This window comes from Aspergillus ibericus, assembly GCF_003184845.1.
Source record: "Aspergillus ibericus CBS 121593 unplaced genomic scaffold BO80scaffold_80, whole genome shotgun sequence".
NCBI classification, from domain to species: Eukaryota; Fungi; Ascomycota; class Eurotiomycetes; order Eurotiales; family Aspergillaceae; genus Aspergillus; species Aspergillus ibericus.
The window spans coordinates 1-18,371 of NW_020292178.1; the positions used below are offsets into that span (position 1 = coordinate 1).

The 18,371-nt window shown below is 52.2% G+C and overlaps 5 protein-coding genes across 5 annotated transcripts; 4 read left to right on the forward strand and 1 right to left on the reverse strand.

The window, feature by feature from the left end:
* Positions 1-879: 879 nt before the first annotated feature.
* BO80DRAFT_419339 (mRNA decapping enhancer EDC3) lies at positions 880-3,394 on the reverse strand. The gene is made up of 3 exons (XM_025718307.1): positions 3,196-3,394; positions 1,405-3,120; positions 880-1,346 (listed from the first exon to the last, which is right to left on the reverse strand). The coding sequence occupies exons 1-3, from the start codon at positions 3,308-3,310 to the stop codon at positions 1,099-1,101; spliced, it is 2,079 nt and encodes a 692-aa protein (XP_025569559.1). The 5' UTR covers positions 3,311-3,394; the 3' UTR covers positions 880-1,098.
* Positions 3,395-5,981: 2,587 nt separating this feature from the next.
* Positions 5,982-9,629, forward strand: BO80DRAFT_275102 (uncharacterized protein). Its single transcript, XM_025714871.1, has 4 exons — positions 5,982-6,285; positions 6,342-6,573; positions 6,631-8,160; positions 8,208-9,629. The coding sequence occupies exons 1-4, from the start codon at positions 6,206-6,208 to the stop codon at positions 9,315-9,317; spliced, it is 2,952 nt and encodes a 983-aa protein (XP_025569560.1). The 5' UTR covers positions 5,982-6,205; the 3' UTR covers positions 9,318-9,629.
* A 440-nt stretch (positions 9,630-10,069) lies between these two features.
* On the forward strand, positions 10,070-11,215 carry BO80DRAFT_450370 (uncharacterized protein; the record flags this gene model as incomplete). Its single annotated transcript, XM_025721808.1, has 1 exon — positions 10,070-11,215. One exon carries the CDS (start codon positions 10,070-10,072, stop codon positions 11,213-11,215), a length of 1,146 nt encoding a protein of 381 aa, XP_025569561.1.
* A 2,121-nt stretch (positions 11,216-13,336) lies between these two features.
* Positions 13,337-13,660, forward strand: BO80DRAFT_369230 (uncharacterized protein; the record flags this gene model as incomplete). The annotated part of the gene is made up of 1 exon (XM_025716383.1): positions 13,337-13,660. One exon carries the CDS (start codon positions 13,337-13,339, stop codon positions 13,658-13,660), a length of 324 nt encoding a protein of 107 aa, XP_025569562.1.
* A 1,766-nt stretch (positions 13,661-15,426) lies between these two features.
* BO80DRAFT_439544 (BRCT domain protein) lies at positions 15,427-18,118 on the forward strand (the record flags this gene model as incomplete). The annotated part of the gene is made up of 7 exons (XM_025721084.1): positions 15,427-15,448; positions 15,502-15,563; positions 15,640-15,916; positions 15,978-16,591; positions 16,637-16,913; positions 16,959-17,039; positions 17,070-18,118. The coding sequence occupies 7 exons, from the start codon at positions 15,427-15,429 to the stop codon at positions 18,116-18,118; spliced, it is 2,382 nt and encodes a 793-aa protein (XP_025569563.1).
* Between the last annotated feature and the right edge of the window lie 253 nt (positions 18,119-18,371).

Below are 18,371 nucleotides of genomic sequence, written 5' to 3' on the forward strand. Positions count from 1 at the left end.
CCCCCCCGGCACCGAAAAACACACCTCCACCGGATCCAAACAAGACCAAAACCGAACCCCCATTCTAGAACGCGCACCGAGCAGACCCCAACACAACAAATCCCACTTTACCCCATCCCATCAAATAGCATACAGTATTCAAACCCTTTGTCCAGAAAAATAACTACCAACAAAAGGATCAAACCACCCATGCCATAGAAAAGCCAAGTATGAAATAAAACTAAGAAATAGACATGAGGTCAATATTAACTCAAATCATACTGCCAGGTGTTATACACTAATCCGGTTAGGTGCAGTTTTTGTGACCGGAAGTTTACCTTACCTTACCTTAATTTAGAAGATTGGGCCCCGCGGTTACATGCTTACTACATAGTATTCCGTACGGAGGTCGGAGTATCTATGAATTATTTGCGAGGTATTGGTATCGCGGACATGAAGTTGTGTTTATAGCCGGGATGGGTATGAGTTTGATTTTCCTGGTTTGCTAAAGGGGATTTGTTTGTTTAGGTCGAGTTGTATGTGGTCATTTAGGTGGTCAATGTCATATCTTATGATCGGACAAGACAGAAGGGAGCCTGGGGCAGGGGTCCCCTACGCAAAGCTGGGATATGCGACCCTTATTTTCTTTTTCTTGAACTGGGTGGCGGAATTGAGGGCGGGTCGGCAGAGCGGGAAGCGGTCAGGGGAATAAGCGAATCACCTACTCTGTACTAGTACACTATCACTACTACTAGCATAGTACGGCTGCATTGGTATAAATGGCGTTTGTAGCGGATATTGGTCCAGAGGTGGTACCCTGTAATTATGGTGAGCTGGGCCAATGTCTCGGTTCGCTGGTCTGGCCGGAATTCTGCATCCATACGGCTAAAAATAGATGGTGGAAAGGTCACTGCGGCTGATTGCTACTTTGCTAGACTACATCTTTTAATACACAATGCAAGAGCGCTGATGGAGCCGCCATCACAGTTAATCATGTCTTGCCACCAATGATAGGCCGTGGATAGTGAGAATCTCGCCTCTGCCGGTAGAACGCCCCAATGTATGGCTTTTGTCATGGTCGTTGAATCATCATAAAACACGTCCATCCGTTGTGGATGTTCAAACAGGGGAAGGTTGGTAACGGAGCGGTACCACCCAGCGGTTCCCAAAGTCAATCCCATGTCGCCGCCGGCTGCCATATTTTCTCCACACTATCTGAGGAATTCCAATGTCCGCCACCGAGAGATTCCATGAAAGTCCCTCACCGGAAAGCAGCGCATTGACTACCCCTGTTTTCGGGGCCCCGAGACAAACCACCGATTTGGAGCTGACGCACAGCCGACCACCTTCCACCGTAGTGACTTCGCCTATGAGTGTATGTTAGCACCAAGGTTGGACGATGGGATCACGTGCTCGGAAACTGACCACTGATAGCAGACAACCCCGAAGGCACGTCAACAGACAGAATCTCGAGGTTGCTTCGATTGGCCCACGAGATCATCTCAAACGCAGTCGCTTGGTCATCCGTGCGGAGATCATCGAAAGCTATATGGATACCGAACAACGCATCGACAACCAAGTCGGGCGCAAACTCGGATGTCGAAAGCCGGGTCGATAGGTCCTCCCATCTATGGACTCGTCCGCCGATCTTCTTGAACACTTCAAGCTGCTTACGACAACTCTCTAGTAACTCATTCTCATGCTCGATGCCTAGCATACACACAGTCACACGGTGGCCCCGATTGCGGAGATGACGGGCCGCAGAGACGGCCCGTGCCCCGGTTCGGTGATTACCCGTAAGCACCAGCATCGTGGGTGCAGCTGCATCGCTCGAAAGAAGACCAACAGCAGCTTCTGCAATACCGCGCCCCGTATTTTCCGTGATCATATCCTCGGTCAGGCCCAGTTCGGCCACGGCTATCTGCTCAACCTCAAGGGCCTGCAGTGGACTCACAGTTGGACAGCTTCGATTGGTGGTAGTGAGCCGCAAGGAGGCTCCTGGTGCACCGGGACCACTGATCGGGGATGCGGAAACGGACGACTTATTGGGCCGAGGGCTGGTGGTGCGAGAAGTGCTAAGTTGACTGCGTCCCAGAGAATTTATCTGCGGTGGTACCAACGGCTGGCCCAAAATGGCGCTTCCCTTACGGGAACTGGGTGCCCTGGACGCTCGGGACCGCTCGCGGCCAGAATAGGTACCGCTACTTAGCTTTGCATCGCTGGGTACTTGGTCAGTATCCTCGCTCTCACTCTCCGGGCTATCGAGAACGTTTTCTGTCCAGTGCAAATTTTTACCACCGTTTGTTCCAGGCTTGGGGGGCTTTCTGTTGAAGCTGACCAACCGATCCTCATCAGCAGTAGTGTCATCGTTGCGAATTTCTTCGAACACCTTTCTTTTGTCGAATTTAGAGAGATTACTCTGAAAATCGAAGTCCCCCATCTCCTGGATATCCGTGGCATCTTCCGTTGCCCAACCATTCGGGTCCTCCACATATCCTGTTTTGTTCTTCTTCTTCCGACGCTGTTTATTGAGCGACCGGTTCAAGTGCAGATAAGAAGGTTCGACGAAAGCAGTTTGGCGCCAGCCCTTGCTTTTGGGGTCCGTATTCGTTGCGCCATCATGCTCATTGACTGGTTTAGGGGTCCTTGTTTGGCCAGTGCGACGATTGGCCTTCGGGCCAGTTTGAGGACTTGGTTGCGACGAGTTCACATTCTCCCTTCCACCGGGGACGGGACCAGATTGACCCGCCTTGCGATTCTCCTCTGTGTTTCTCCCAACGTCGAGCTCCAGGTTACTAAAAGGTTCGTTAAGTACAGCAGCCTGGTCACGATGAGCGAGGTGCGGGAATTGAATGTTTTGCGAGGTAGACTCGCTGATGGACGCAGCTGGAAGTTGTGCGGATCCCTCCGTACCCTGACCAGATGGTGCAGAGGGTGGCTTTGAAAAGCTTAGGATCGCTGGGTCCACGAAAGACTGGGACGCAGGGCGCACTGCAGGAGCGGAGGCTGTGCTCTGGGTTCCATGAAGCGGGGGTGGATGCTGTGTGATGGGCTGAGTCAATGGTCCAAGAGAGAGATCGGCAATATCGGGAGCTTCGATGGAATACGTAGGGAGTTGGTGGCCGAGCCAGGAAAGTGTCACTAGAGGGAAACTCGGCTTAGCGCGACGTAACAAGCAAGATGATGTCAAAGCATACAGGAACAGATTATACCTACCATTTCGAAGCATTAGACGTTGGCCGATGACATTAGCGACTTGTCCCTGCACCGTCGCGTTCGGTGGCGCTCGCAGGGTCACAAGCACATTATAGCCAATAAATTCAGACGCCATGGCCAGCTATTTGCGGTACGTGTTGACCGGCTGTCCACAGGTCCGGGGAATAATCCTGCCACGGACCAGATAAAAACCCCGACGGCATCGCAAGAACGTGGTGGATGGTCAGCTTGCTCTGGCAGCTTTCGGCAGCCGGGATCACGTGCGGGTGGTTCTTATCGATAAGCAGCGACCCGCCAGGTGGACCCCACGCTTCTTCCTCCATAGTACTATCAACTACTCCGATCCGAACCATAGCAAGCTGCTACAATGAGTACTGACCTCTTCGACCTCGCTCGAGCGAGAGGCAGGCTCGGGAGATCTGTCTATTAATGCCGACTTGATCTCCAATACTTCGCCTACATACTGAATTGTGCCTGCGAAGTCCAATAAAACCCCCACCATTGGCAAGCATCAATTCAAGGCCTGCTGTTCAGCACGTTGGCAGGGATATGCGGGCAATAGGGCTGATGGAGTACCTGAAGTAAATGTCCAGCCGGACCACACATGAGACTCCTTCAGCGTGAATCACAACAGAATGTTCTGGATTTGAGTGTTTCTTAGAATCTCTCAGGGTGCTTTGACTTCTGGTGAGTCCGGCTTTCTGGCTTGCGGCTATATTTCCCCTCTCTAGAAAAGCTCAGATTTCGTATCCGCCGACGCCATCCCTTGCTTGTATTGTTTCTTAAATTCATTTCACTAATTCCTCCTTCTGAAGCGCATTTGGGTGTATAATATATCTATCAGAATTATCGATCTTGACACATGGTTGGACCAAAGCCCCTGAATCTTAGGAGACTTTCATTGCTAAAGCGCCCGCCTGCTCTATGATCAGCCACGTTGGCTTACACCCCCGAAATTGCTGGCGCCAAATCCGGAACAAGACTAAACTCATCGTTGAACCATACGCGGTAGCCTAGGACGGTTGCTTCAATAAGACGTCTCTAGAATTTTTCCGGAAATTCCGCAAAATCCACACGAGCTCCCTGGATCGCCCTGCCCCCCTCGTGGGAAGGTGCTGTGAGTCTACCAAGTGTATCTGTTTGGGGGAAAGCTGCCCCGCTTTCTCGCAGCTGGCGCATCTGGGCCGGCTGATTGAAATGTGATGATAAGACGGGGGTCGAAGGGGGCCCAGACCACGCTGAACATCTGCCGACCGGTGCTTGTTGCCACGGTGAGTTCTTCCTCTTCTCTCCGAGATATAGCCAATATCTGGTCTTATCCGGTGTTCTAACCCTTCTAGTCAGTATCCTTATCGTCCCCGATTCCTGATTTCCAGCCATTGAACCCACACCAGCCATATGGATGCCACAGCCCAATATCTACAGCGCTATGAACACAGCCTAATACAACCCCGCCTCAATGAAGATGAATAAGTGGCCGATTAAAGTTCGTAACTATCGCTGGTGTGGCTATGTCAACACATCATTAAGCTTTAGAGCGGCCACAATACTCGCCGGCCGATGTGACACGTCTTATTTGATATGAGCACCCCCGGCTAGGCAAAAATATCATTGAGCTGGGACTTAAGCCGATGGTATAGTTACAGGTAGTTACGGGGAACCTGAGAGTCTGTCTTAACCCAGAGTTCAGCTTTACCGACTAGAGGGCCAATAAAGGGCTGTTTCCACCTGGGACTGCACAAGACGAACGTGATCTTTGATAGGCTCAAGATCTTGAAACAATCCAAGAGGTCGCTTAACTTTGGATCCCATCTGGTGAGTGCCGTTCTAGACGTTGCAAGATTGATGACGGTTGCTTGGGCTAGCTCAGAAAAACCGCACCGGACGAAGCGGGAGTCATATCTCAATCATAACACCAAATTGAGATACCTTTCCCAAATATCAGCTTCAATCATACACAATTACAGTCTACCGTCTGTCACTCGTGCACATGAGGTCTCCGGTTATGCTTACTGGTGTGCACCATACATTAACATCCACTGGTGGTTAGAGTGTAGCGCGGGTTTCGCCCGCGTTGAACATCAGAGGTCCCGGCCAAATGCTGTCCTGAAACATGACAATCTATTTTGGATTCAAGACACTGTTTTCAGGTTCTAGACGAAGCCTTCAGGGTTCTATTTCGATTTTCTTTTGTCAATCATCACCCAGGACCCGGGAGTCTGACCGAGACATGGCTGAGCCCAGGCCAAAAGGCAGCTTGAAACAGTGCACTATTCTGGGAGAGTCTGCTAGAATGATAATGTGTATATAGTCAGGGGGCTCCTGAGCCGAAATGGCAAACATCAGTACTCCAGCAAATCTGGAAAGTTCAGCACAAGTGGTCACCCAATGGCCCATACATTGTCCTCCCCCGGCAACCAAGCCATGCAAAACAGACCCGCCGTCAACGAGTCCAGCCCCAGCGCCAATGATCCCCAGCCCAGGGCCAATACTCCCCAGTCCAGCGCCAATGCTCCCCAGCCAAGCACCAATGATCCCCAGCCTAGCACCAGTTCCTTCCATCCCGAAAGACTGGGTATAGCCCGCCCCGACGCAGCAGAAGAAACTCCAACAAAGCTAGAACACCTTTGGTTCTATGCTTATCGGGAGTTACGAAAGGGAAGCGAAGACCTTGTTCGCTCTTATGAGGACAAGTTGCTTGATGGCTTGGCAAGGCCAGAGGACCAACAAATGCTAGAGTCTGGGCAGATACAGGAGCTGTTGGAAAAGATAGTGCCTGAGACGATGGAACAAAAGGGGGGTGCTGTCAAGAAAATAGTGAGCACGATTCTGGACAACAAAGACTCTGTGACCCAAGGAGTGGCTGGAAGGCCCTATGCTCAGCTGGCTTGGGGGGGAGTTCTGGCCTTACTCATGGTAGGTATCATCCAGCGAAGATATAAGCTAACTGGAATTGCAGGCCACAACACGAGCGTTTGAAGAGCCGCAGCATGCCATCGAGGGCCTTGAGATGATAACAGACATCCTTATCCGGCATCAGATTGAACAAATCAACTTCAAGAGCTTGTATGAGCCCGCAAGCTCGGAAGAGTATGTCCCCGGAAGCCATCATTCTTTTGTTGTACTAGCTCACACTGTATGAACAGTGAAAATGCTATCAAGTGTTCCAGATCCTTGATGGGTAGCACCGTCAAGCTTTACTCTCGGATACTGGAATATCAAATACGGCTTGCGGAGCAATGCTATAATAACCGTGCTATAGCCACCATCCGCAATGTATTTCAGCTTGATAGCTGGGGTGACATGACGAAGAAGCTCCAGAGCCTTGATAAGCGCATCATAGATGAGCTAAGAACCCAAAAGGAAGCGCGTGAGCAGGTAAGAAATTTGCCAGGCAGGTAGTCCAGATGCTAACATCTGTCCTTGGCGAATAAGATAGAACGACGGATTCAAGAATTGCATCCAACGACTCGTGCAACCTGGGCCCGCATTAAAGAGAAGCCGATCTGTCATGAAGGAACCCAGAGAGAAATCCGAGATGCCATACACAGATGGAGCGAGGACTCAGAAGGGAAGTCGATTCTATGGCTGAGTGGATTACCTGGAACAGGTAAATCTACAGTTTTGAGGACAATCGCCGCCGAGCTTTCACATCGGGATTTCAACAGCCCGCGTCTAGGCGCTAGCTTCTTTTTTAATAAGAACGACTTAGTGGGTAGTAACATTCGGAATCTTTTTCCAACACTCGCCTGCGATTTAGTGGAAACCGTCCCCGGTTTCGGTGCCGCGGTGTCTCAAGCTATTGGAATGAAAAGAAATATCCAGGACCGGTCCATAGAGGATCAGTGGCGGTGCTTCATCCAGGATCCTCTATTGACGTTGAAGGGCACATTCCATAGCCAGATCATCGTCGTACTTGACGCAATTGATGAGATTGTGATCGAAGATGGAACAGTCGGACATCTTCTGCAGCGCCTAAGCGAGACCGAACGACTGAAATTCCTCATCTCGTGTCGTTCCGAAAGCCCCGTACCCTTTCAAGGGCTAGGGGCTATGGTTCAGGAAAGGAAGCTCGGAAAAATAATCGTCGACAACACCGATGAGAACGATATAACTTGTTTCCTGACGCATGAGTTAGCACAAATTTCGGAGAAATTTCCCGACCTCCCACCGGAGCTTCTCGGACAGGAGACCGTTAGAGAGCTTGCAATACAGACGGAGGGTCTGTTCTTTTATGCAGATTCAATTTGCCGGCTTTTGAAGACGGCGGATAGGGGGTCGCAGATACGTCGTCGCCTTGAGCAGCTTACGGCCAATAAACCAACCCATCGACCCTTGCGGGACATGGATAAGCTATATACGGAAATTCTCGACCGTATACTTACCATGGAGCCAGAACATGACGAGGAAATAGTCCCGTTATTCCAAAAGGTGGTAGGGGCAATGGTTGTGCTGAGACAGCCGCTCTCGGTCCCGTCTCTCGGCAAGCTGATCGCTGCTTCCGACGATGATAGCGACTATATCCTCGCGAAGATATGCTCATTGATTGACATATGTGTGCCGGGATGTCCGCCGTCATTTATTCACCTCTCATTCAAGGACTACGTCCTTGATGGATCCCGGTGCCCGAATCGTCTCTTTCACATCACGAAGGAAAGACGACATGCTGAGCTCTTCCGCGGCTGCATAAAAGTAATGAAAGAGTCCCTTCATCGTGAGATCCGTAACCTTCACGACCATCGCTCCACGGTTGATGCGGAATCTTCTCGGGAACAGCTGCCACAATACGTACGCTACGCGTGCATGTTTTGGGTGGAGCATCTGTCCCTAAGCGGGTTGCCCCCCAAGCAAGAAAGCTATGAGGTTGAGGTGTTTGTGAAACGGCACTTTTTGCAGTGGCTCGAGTTCATGGCTTGGCTCAAGATGATCCCTGACGCAGACGTCGCTCTTGTGAAACTTTATCGAGTAAGATGCACATGCTGTCTCTTGGTGACCTTTACTAATGTGAACAGATGAGGATGGGTGATTCTCTGAGGAGCTTCCTTAAGGACGCATGGACCTATATACAGGAGTTCAGGGGGATTATCGAGAAGTTCCCCCTGCAGATTTATGTCCCTGCTCTCATCTTCTGCTCAGAAGAATCATGCATCCGCAATATATTTGAACGTGAGATCCTCCGAGAAATGCGACTCATTGATTCCGGGGGTATGAGTATATTTGGTCGCGAGATCTCGTTTCGAGGGGATCAGAAACCTATCGAATTCCAAATTTCGCCCGATGGCCAACCTTTAGTGGTAGTCCTAAAGCGGCTAACAGATCCTAAATCGGCAAAGGAGATCACCATTTGGGATACAACAACATGGGTATCTGAGACTCTGCATGTCGACGTACTGAGGTTCCAAATCTCGCCGAGCAGCAGGCATTTGTTAGTCCTCAGTCAATCCGGAAAAGTCTTCTTGTCCGATCTCCATTCTCGCCCCTCTCACACTCCTCTTCCCATGGGAGAGTTGCAAAGCATCTCGGGAAAAGTGACCGATATCGCATTCTTCGAAAGCGGGGCCAGATTCGCATGTGCAGTCAACAAGGAGGTCCTAATCCTGAGCGCTACCACAGGCCATGATTCCCAGAGCTTTCGAGTCCCGGAAGTGTCATCATTGAACGGACTTTCTGTTGCAGCAGATGGAAGCAGGGTTGCAAGGTTATCCCACGTGGACGGACGGATGGAAACCATCCATTCAAGGGACGAATCCGTACAGAGTTCGGACATCACCTTCGAGACCCTCGTTCGTCCGCAAGATTGCCAAGTCGTGTTCCCTGATGACGACAAGCCTTCTTCGCTGCCAGTCATCAAGGCAGGCATTGGAAAAGATGGGCCGCCCTCTTTCTTGATACAGACTCCCGACCATCTAGGTGTGGTGGTTGCCAATGACCAGAAGATGACGGTCTGGAGAAAATCTCCGAAGACGGGAGCAAGTGTCCCGATTGCTGGATGCCCGACCTTGAGTTCAGATGAGACTGTCCTGTCATGCTTTACCCAAGAAGTCATCCAGGTGTTCAAACCAGGGACATGGGAGATATGGGAACTGAATAGAGAGAGTTGCAGTTCACCGGGAACTGTATAAGCACGTATCGGGGGGTTGCCAAGCGGAAACCCCCTGCACAATAGTCTAGAGCATAGCGCTTGTCTTCATCTGCGACGCGATCCAAGAGCTTCAGTCTGGGGAGAGTTCAGGATCGAAGGGACCGGGATCAAAGGGCATACGCAGCCACATTCTCGAAAGATTCCGATCTCATCAGATGGGGAAGGTCTTACTAAGACGGCTCTTTTTTAAACCCACAGGCTTCCGAGAAAGTTATCCGGTTAGTGACCCTGAACTATCGCGGTACAATGTCACCTGGTCTCTGGATTCATCGCTAGCTCTGCGGAAGCAGGCGACAGCCGGCCTTTGATAGAGTGTTTCCTTTGTGTACAGTCATGACTTGGATTCTTGGACCCGCCACCATCCTGATGGCGGCAGGTCTCCATGCTACACACTCGGATGAAGGTACCATACTGAGAAGCGGCAGTTTAGCCTCACTCATATCAGCTGAGATAGCCCACATCGCCGCAATCTACCGATGCTCAACCATGGCAGACCTCCGGGTCTTTTCGGGTCGCTCTCTCGAACAATGGGGGAAACTCTTTGTTTCTTGGGTGTCACATAACAATATCTGGCCCGTGTCTTTGAGGAGCACCACTTGAACCATGAAAGCACCCCGTTGTATTAAAGGGCAACAGAAATCCCCGGCACGTTATCTTCAACCGCTGTCATTCAGGGCCCTGGTCCATACTCATCACGCGGTGTGGGCAACCACTTCAGGCGAACTACACAGCATGCCTTTCCGTTCCAAGTTCATCAAGCTGTGTGGACGCCCTAAACGCGCTCGCTCGCCTTGTCCAACCACGCCATCGCCCGAACCTCCGCGGCCAGTCTGCTACCTCCTTAGGTTGCCAAGAGAGCTCCTCTTCCTGTGCGCCCTCTATCTGGATCAACAGAGTCTGAGTCGCTTCATCCGGACCTGCAGGTTCACTCATCAATTTCGAGCCGACTTTGAAAATCAATCTCACCGTGCGCCAGCCCACACGTATGCCGAGTGGTATACCTATCGCCGTGAGGTTCAGGAATATGGTGAGATCTTGGTGATGAAGCCCTCCGACCCTCCTGAACCTCTGAGGAACGCCGTGATCGAAGGGAACTACCATCTGGTGAAGCTCTTTCTCGAAGACCATGTGGACCCTAATTCCTGGGATGTACGCGGGTCTTACATGCTGAACCTTGCTGCACAGAAACATCAGTACGACATCGCCCAGCTTTTACTGCAATTTGGCGCGGACCCCAATCGTGGAGAGGCGCTTACATTAGACCTTGCCGTGGAAGACCGTTTGATACCCCGGTCCCAGTCTGCTCTCTGGTTCGAACTTCTGCTTCCATATGGGGCAAAGTTCAAGAAACGGAAAACATTGGTCTGTCTTTGGATGACGGAAAGGGGTGACCTCTTGCGACAAGCCTCCCGGAACGTATTGGATATGGCTGACGTATATGACACCCTTGAAAGGGAACACGGAAGGAATCGTGACGCAAATGAGACACACGCTATTCTAGAGCGCCGCAGGCGTGCATTTGTTCGTGAGATACTGAACGTGGCAATGCCCTTGTCAACATCTCGGCCGATGCTTGAGGCGCTCATAGACGTGGACTCCAGGGTTTTGATGATGGACGTGGAAGGTTGTACCTTGTTCGATTACGCTCTCCAGTGTAAACTCTTAGCCTTTGCTTTGAGCTTACTGGAGAGGGGAGTTACCAGCAGGGTCCCGGAGCTGAGGAATGCTGTGAGAGAGGGGAATAAATGGCGGGTCCGGAGGTATATGAATGCCCCCAGCGCGTGGTTTAATCGCTCAGAGACGTGGCAGTCATCCGCTTGGGAACTAACATGGAGGGTGAACGAAATGCGGGAGGAATTGAGCTACTATTGTCTATGAATTATCTCGTGAACTAATTGACTGGAAGACAGACTTTATACATATTGGCCGGATGCTCGGTACCAGACATTTCCCTATCCCTGGGCAACCTCCTAGTTTGGTGCTTTCTTTCCTTTATGGCACTGAAAGTCGTCTGCATAGCCTCTGACTCGTCGTCACCCTTTTCCCTGATTTCACCACCACCACCACCACCACCACCACCACCACCACACTACGATCAGGACCTTCTGATATCCAAATGGCCCCCAATACCCATCATTACCGATATATTGTCCTATGTGACTAGCGCAAATCTACCGGGGGGGTAAGTCATCATCATATGATTTGATATCCTTGGAATCGTCCATATTGTTGAAATTAAACACGCCATTCCGATACGGCATGTTGGGTGTGTATATGACTATATGTGGGTTGAGGTTGACTTCAGGTGTAGATGTGGGGTGGGGTTTGGGATGTGGATGTGGATGTGGGTATCGGGGTGAGGTGGGGATGGTGCTGTGTGGGGTAAGTTTTCATACTTCAATGATACTATGGTTAGATTGGGTGGGAGTACACTGTACGGGAGAATGCAAAGGATGGTTGGTGGCCATCGCGTAATTCAGAAGAGAGATTGGATTGGATTAGGATTATATGATATTTGTATATGAGATCTCGGAAGAAGAGTTGATCTATAATCTCGGGTTCTGTCCGTATGAATGTCGTGTCGAGTCAGGATCGAAGGTCTTCATTCTGACATGCTAGGAATATAAGATGGGATGGTAGTCTTGACAAAGAATCTCACCCATACATATGCTCTAAATAATCCTGCTCGAATTCATCGTCCGGGTCCGGGTCCACCCGCTTCGTCTTCTTCGTCTTGATCACATCGGTAATGCTGACCAATTTCGAATAGAAATCCGTCACTTTCGGATGAACCATGACCTTGCGGGCTTCGAATCGCGTAACCTGAAGGCCTGCTTTCGAGGTCGCACGACTCAACGCCACATAGGCCTGACCCTTTTCAAACACGCGGCCCAGATCCACCTTGACCCGTTGAAGGGTCTGGCCCTGGGCCTTGTGGATGGATAACGCCCAGGCGAGAATGAGGGGCACTTGTTGGCGTTGTGCCTGGACCTCACCGTTGGGCAGCTCGATCTTCCAGGTCTCCGGCTGGCAGAGGAGATGGCGCTCCGTTCCGTCGGGTTGGACGAAGCACACGAGGGGCCATTTCCGGGTGACGGTGACCCCGCCGCCGTCTTTGTTGGGCATGGGTTTGAGCTTCTTGCGCGCTCGGGCCATCATCTCGTCGTCGTCGCTGTTGTCGCCGGGCCCCGCCCCGGAGAACGCGTTCTCGTTCTCGATGTAGTAGTCGAAGGTGGCTTCGTCCATGAAGGCGACGACGCGGCCGATGGAGCCGTTGACGAGGGTGTCTTCCATGTTTTTGATGAGCATGACTTGGGCGCCCTTTTTGAGGTGGATGATGGGCGGCGCCATGCAGTTGGCTAGCAACCGTTCCCGAAATTGTGCGTCTTGAATGGTGCCGGAGTCGACGGCCGTGAAGGTCATCATTTCGCCGGAGAGACGGGTCATTCGGGCGCTGTTGGCGCTTTCGACTTCTTGGCGGGTGGGGAACCTGGAGATGTGAGCTGGTATCGGGCTTGATGGATGGGGGGGAGGCTTACAGTTCGGTGGCCTCGAGGGAGTCATGGAAGTCGAGCGGTCGAGATAGTTGTTTGAAGGTTTCGATGGTGCGCGGGCTGATCTTGCCCAGTCGCAGCTCGTTGAGCATGTCGGCAAACTCGGGGTCTCGTTGACGGAAAATGTGGGTGAGGAGGATGGTGTGTTGGATGGCGGTGTTCCATGTCGCTGCTGCGAATGCGAATTTGGCCTCCCGGTTGCCCCCTTCTGGCACGGGAGGCAGTTGGAAGAAATCCCCAGTGACGACGAGTTGAATGCCCCCGAATGGACGACCGTTGTTGCGGATCCGTCGTGCTATCTCCTCCAACTTGTCGAAGAGATCCCCGTCCACCATGGACACCTCATCAACGATCAGCACTTTGGTGCGCATCCAGCGATTTCGGGCCTTTTGATTCTTCTTGATCTAGAGGTTGTTAGTGCTACTACATGGTTTGGTTCATGCCGATGCTAACCTTCTTCACAAGCTCCGGAACAGGCTCTTTCCCCAACCCGATGCCCGCGAAACTGTGTAGAGTCACGCCTTCAATGTTGCAGGCGGCCAGGCCGGTGGATGCCGTCACTGCCACCCGGTCTGGCTCTTTCTTGTACTTATCACGTAGTTTCTTGATGATCTCTCGCATAAGCACCGACTTGCCCGTTCCAGCAGAGCCTGTGAAGAAGATACTCTTGCCTTGCTGTACCACGGCATCCAGGACATGGCGCTGTTCATCGCTCAGGAAGATCGACGCCACCTTGGGGCGAGAGTTGTGTAATTGGCCGTTTGCTTGAGCTTTCAGATTCTTGTTCTGCCGACGCATCTCCCGTTGCTCATCTTTGATCGTGCTCGCCGTTTTATTCCACGGGGCGGTTTGCTTTGGACGCACTGGCGTTTGCGGTTGGATAGGCGGAGCTACTGGCGCTGGTGCCACTTCGTCCTTCAGCCATGGTAAGTTCCGAGGCTTCCTGGGTTGTTGGTAGTGAGAGGGGGGCGAGGAAGACCATGGATACTGGACGCTGCTGGATGGCGGGATGTTGTCATCAGGTACCGGAGGCAGATCGGGGTACTTGATTTCCGGCAGATCTTTCGAAGGTGATGTTAAGTCGACGATCGATATCTCTTCGTCTTGCATGGATGCGCCCTGGAGAGCCGGGTACTCGGCCGGTTCCGGTTTCCGAACGCTTGGTCGTGTGATCGGAGCCGGGGGAATGAACGGGTCAGGTTCTCCAAAGTCCAAGTCGTCATCATCATCGAAATCGTTTTCATCAAAGTAAACCTCACTGTGGAGGGACCCCAAGTTGGACTCTCGAGTGGTGGCGGCCATCTCGATCTTGCGCTTGACACCCCCGGACGGCGGGAGAGATTGTTTTACTGCAGCGCCCCCATGATTGCGCGTCAGAGTGGACTGCAGCGGGGTCGCTGAGGCTGCGGAGTGGTCCTTGACGGCCTTCTTGAACATCACCGCTTCGTCCCCAGCCAGCGAAGTTCGCGATGTTGAGAATCTAGAGGCAAGATGCGACTTCAATATGGGCCCATTTGAGAAGATCTGACGGAGTATACCTGGGGAGTGGCGCTGCCTCGGAAGGTACATATACTTTGAATTCGGAGAGTTTGAAGAAGAATTCGCCTCGCTGATCGTCTATCATCAACTATCAATTAGAAGACCGCCCGCGCCGTCGACGGCGCGTTTGGCGATACGCGCCGCGCCACCCTCACGTGATGCCGATAAGGGCTCTCCTGCTGTGCCCTAACCACGTGCTGCGGGGCCTTCTATAGTTCCGATGTTGAGTCACCTACAATGGCTTGGTGTAGCTTATGTTGACGTCTTTAAAATCAGGGTGCGTGTGCTTCATATCGGAGCCGTATGGATTCTAGGTATAATATGTCGAAAATGAAGCTTTCTTTTGGCAGAGGAAGGCCCTCTTAACATCCTGGCGCTGCAGAAACTCGCAATTCGACATATGGAGAACTGGCTGATCATTTGAAATTGTCCGTAACATGGACATTACACTGGCAGAACCGTGATTGGAGGAAATATAAACCATGGTTCACATGCAATAAAAAGAGCACTCATAATTGGCTCTTCATTCGCTGATGAGTGCATGACTAGTAGACAAACAGACCCTTAGCTCACAATAAGACAATCATCACTCTTCCATACTAATGCTGTGATCAAGTCTGTCCTAGCCTCGATATACATTAGTATAATGACTAGATTTTGATACCGCTTTTTAAATCTTGACATATACACCCGCGCTAACCACTCATAGCATCATTCGGACAATACCTGGAAATTCCCATCATACAATTGGACGGACTACAGAACGCCTTAGCACATGCTGTATGCACTATGCAATACGTGCAGTAGCCTATAATACTTCGAGAACCTTCTCTGTAAAAAACATGCCTGTCATGACAACTCCATTTCCTGTCTGCATGACGGGGGAAAACATGCGTCACGTGACATCGTATAATCGAGACGCGCTCCGCGCGGAGGTCCGAAAGTGAATCTGCAAACCGGCGCGCGACTCCAGCCTGTTGCTGCCAATCATGAAGCATGGCAGAGAAGGATACCTCAAGTGAGTACTGCTACCATATAGGTCAATCAAGGGAATCGGCTGACTCTCTCCAGACAAGGAGCGTCCTCTTGCGGGGGTGGTCCTCTGCTTTACCTCCATCCTACCAGAGCAGCGGGTTCGTAATACCTTACCTCTCTTTCGCCGTTGCTTTCAAAGAAGGCAGCAAGATACTGATGTTACGGTCGCGTTAGTCTGAACTGGCGATTGTCGCCAGCCAGATGGGTGCAACCCACAAGTTCGACCTTACCTCCGACGTTACGCATTTACTGATCGGCGAACTCAACACCCCCAAGTACAAGTTTGTCGCGCGCGAACGGGCTGATGTGACCGTCTTGAAACCAGAATGGGTCGAAGCCGTTCGTCAGTCATGGATGCAAGGTGGGGATACAGATATTCGCGCGCTGGAAGAGCAGTATAAGTTCCCGACGTTTGCAGGGCTTTCGATCTGCATCACGGGGTTTGAGGATAGTGAGTAGGGAATACCGGGCGTGAATGAAGCATTCGGGACGGGACTGACGCGTTGGCTTAGTGGCACTGCGGAATCACATCCAGAATACGGTCACTGCCCACGGTGCGGAGTTCCGAAAAGATCTCACGAAGAATGTCAGCCATCTGATTGCGAGGAATACGGAGGGTGAGAAGTATAAGTTCGCCACCCAGTGGGGTATCAAGATTGTCACGGTGAAGTGGTTCTCCGACAGTCTTGAGCGAGGAATGGTCCTCGAAGAGACTCTGTACCACCCTCTGTTGCCGGAGGAGCAGCAAGGCGCGGGTGCCTGGAATCGATCGCTGCCTGCTCCGAAACCGAAGGCGCCGGAGGGCGAGAGTCAGACGAATTCTAGGCCGAGGAAGTTGCGTAGGATCGCTAGCGCTAAGCTGGGTGACCAGAATGAAGGGATCTGGGGCGATATTGTCGGCATGGGATTCGACAGCAGCGAGCCGAAGCGACCCGGAGAAAGTCAGCAAAGGAGTCAGACTTTGGTCAAAAGTGCATCACTTCAGGAATCCCGGTCCTTCGCCAGCGAGACCCCCTTTGCAGAGGTGCAAGAGCCTCGTCCGCAGCCCTCGGAACCACCTGTGGAGCGTCGCGACGGCTTCCTAGACGGCTGTTACTTCTTTATCCATGGGTTCTCCTCCAAGCAGGTACGTGCGCATGACCTTTGTTTTTTCACCTTCTGACTTCTGAAGACCAATGTGCTACGCGATCATCTTGCCTTCAATGGAGCACAGTTGGTGAATTCCATGAGCGAATTCTCTCGACCCGACATACCCAAACGGGGCCATGGCTTGTACACAATTGTGCCCTACAAGTTGCCTCGCGCACAGGTTCCATCCACCGACGATCTAGCTTTCGAGTGTGAGATCGTAACGGACATGTGGCTGGAAAGATGCCTGGACGCGAAGACGCTGGTGCCGCCAGAAGCCCATATCGCCAACACCCCGGTGCCTTCGTTTCCCATAAAAGGTAAGTTCTCCTTCATTTTCCCTAGACGTTGACTTACGAGGATAGGCTTCGCTGGAATGAGAGTCTGCTCGACTGGCTTCTCCCGTATCGACCTTCTCCATCTATCGAAATTGGTCAACCTGATTGGTAAGTTCCCTAACCAGCTTGCAATTCCAGATCTAACGTCTCTAGGTGCCACATACCACGAGTACCTGACTCCCAATGCCTCCATCCTGATATGCAATGGCTCTGGCTCCGTGAACCCCGACAAGCTACGACATACCCAAGAATGGGGTGTCCCAGCAGTCTCCGCCGACTGGCTGTGGTCCTCCATCCGGACCGAACAGAAACAGCCAGTCGACCCATATCTGATCCAAAAACCACCCACGCAAAGCAGAAAGTCTCTGGAACCGCGAGCCGGCTCTCGCCCCGAGCAACCACCCCCTCCCAATAATAACGAGCATCCTACGCACTCACGCCCCCGACACGAACACGAGCAACACAAACCTAATATCACACACTCCGCAGCCCCCAAACCTATCTCCAAACCATCCCCTACCAAAGACCCCAAACCCTCTTCCACCACCACCACCACAACCACAACCTCCTCCCCCCTCAAACGCAAAGCCTCCGACCAACAACCCTCCACCACCTCCACCTCCACCGCCCAATCCGCCCTCACCCAAGCCGTCAACGGCCTCTTCAAACACGCCCCCGTCTCAGGCCCCGACGACCGCGATCGCCAGCGACCCCGTGGCCGTCGTCCCCTCCTCGGCCGCGCCCCTTCCTCCCTCGACCAACCCAAACACTTCTCCTTCTCCCGCGCCAGCTCCATCGACACCCTCAACGAAGACGGCTGCGGCAGCGCCCTCGACTCCATCCCCAACTCCACCACCACCACCACCACCACTACCAACACCATCGACCACATCCCCTCCCTCTCCCGCACCCACAGCAGCCGCTACGAATACCACTACCCCGACCACGGCCTCTACCCGGACGAAGACGACGAGAACGACGCCCCCGCCATGACGCAGCTCGATTACGAAGACCCAGACGCCGTCGCGATGCGGGAGAAATTCCTCCACCAGGCGGGGAAGGTCGTCGAGAAGAAAAAGTCCTCGGATGGGGTTGCGGAGGGGAGGTTGGTTCCGGGGTTGGATAGTAAGGTGTGGAGTGTGGGGCGGAGGACCAGGAATGCGAATAGGGTTTTGGATGATGTGTAGGGGAGGGGGGGAAGCGTTTGTTTCGATGGTTCGGGGTTTGTTTTTGTTTTTGTTTTTGTTCTGGTTTTAACGGGGTTGGTTTGGGTAGGGGTTGGTTGGTTGTATGTCCCTTTCACTATTTTGGGTGCGAGTCTGTGATTGGGACAGGTTTGTTGGCTGTGGTGTGTTGGTACTAGGCATTGATTGATTGCATGATGTGATATAACATGACATGGCGTGGCGTGGTGTGATATAGCATCTTGATTAGCCTCCC

What these genes read in the sequence shown, in the direction of transcription:
- BO80DRAFT_419339 (XM_025718307.1), bottom strand. Translation starts at nt 3,310, where the DNA reads ATGGCGTCTGAATTTATTGGCTATAATGTGCTTGTGACCCTGCGAGCG. An exon ending in ACGTCTAATGCTTCGAAATG is followed by an intron (nt 3,121 to 3,195) that starts GTAGGTATAATC and finishes GTTTCCCTCTAG; the next exon opens with TGACACTTTCCTGGCTCGGC. An exon ending in GGGGTTGTCTGCTATCAGTG is followed by an intron (nt 1,347 to 1,404) that starts GTCAGTTTCCGA and finishes ATACACTCATAG; the next exon opens with GCGAAGTCACTACGGTGGAA.
- BO80DRAFT_275102 (XM_025714871.1), top strand. Translation starts at nt 6,206, where the DNA reads ATGATAACAGACATCCTTATCCGGCATCAGATTGAACAAATCAACTTC. An exon ending in AAAAGGAAGCGCGTGAGCAG is followed by an intron (nt 6,574 to 6,630) that starts GTAAGAAATTTG and finishes TTGGCGAATAAG; the next exon opens with ATAGAACGACGGATTCAAGA. An exon ending in CTCTTGTGAAACTTTATCGA is followed by an intron (nt 8,161 to 8,207) that starts GTAAGATGCACA and finishes TAATGTGAACAG; the next exon opens with ATGAGGATGGGTGATTCTCT.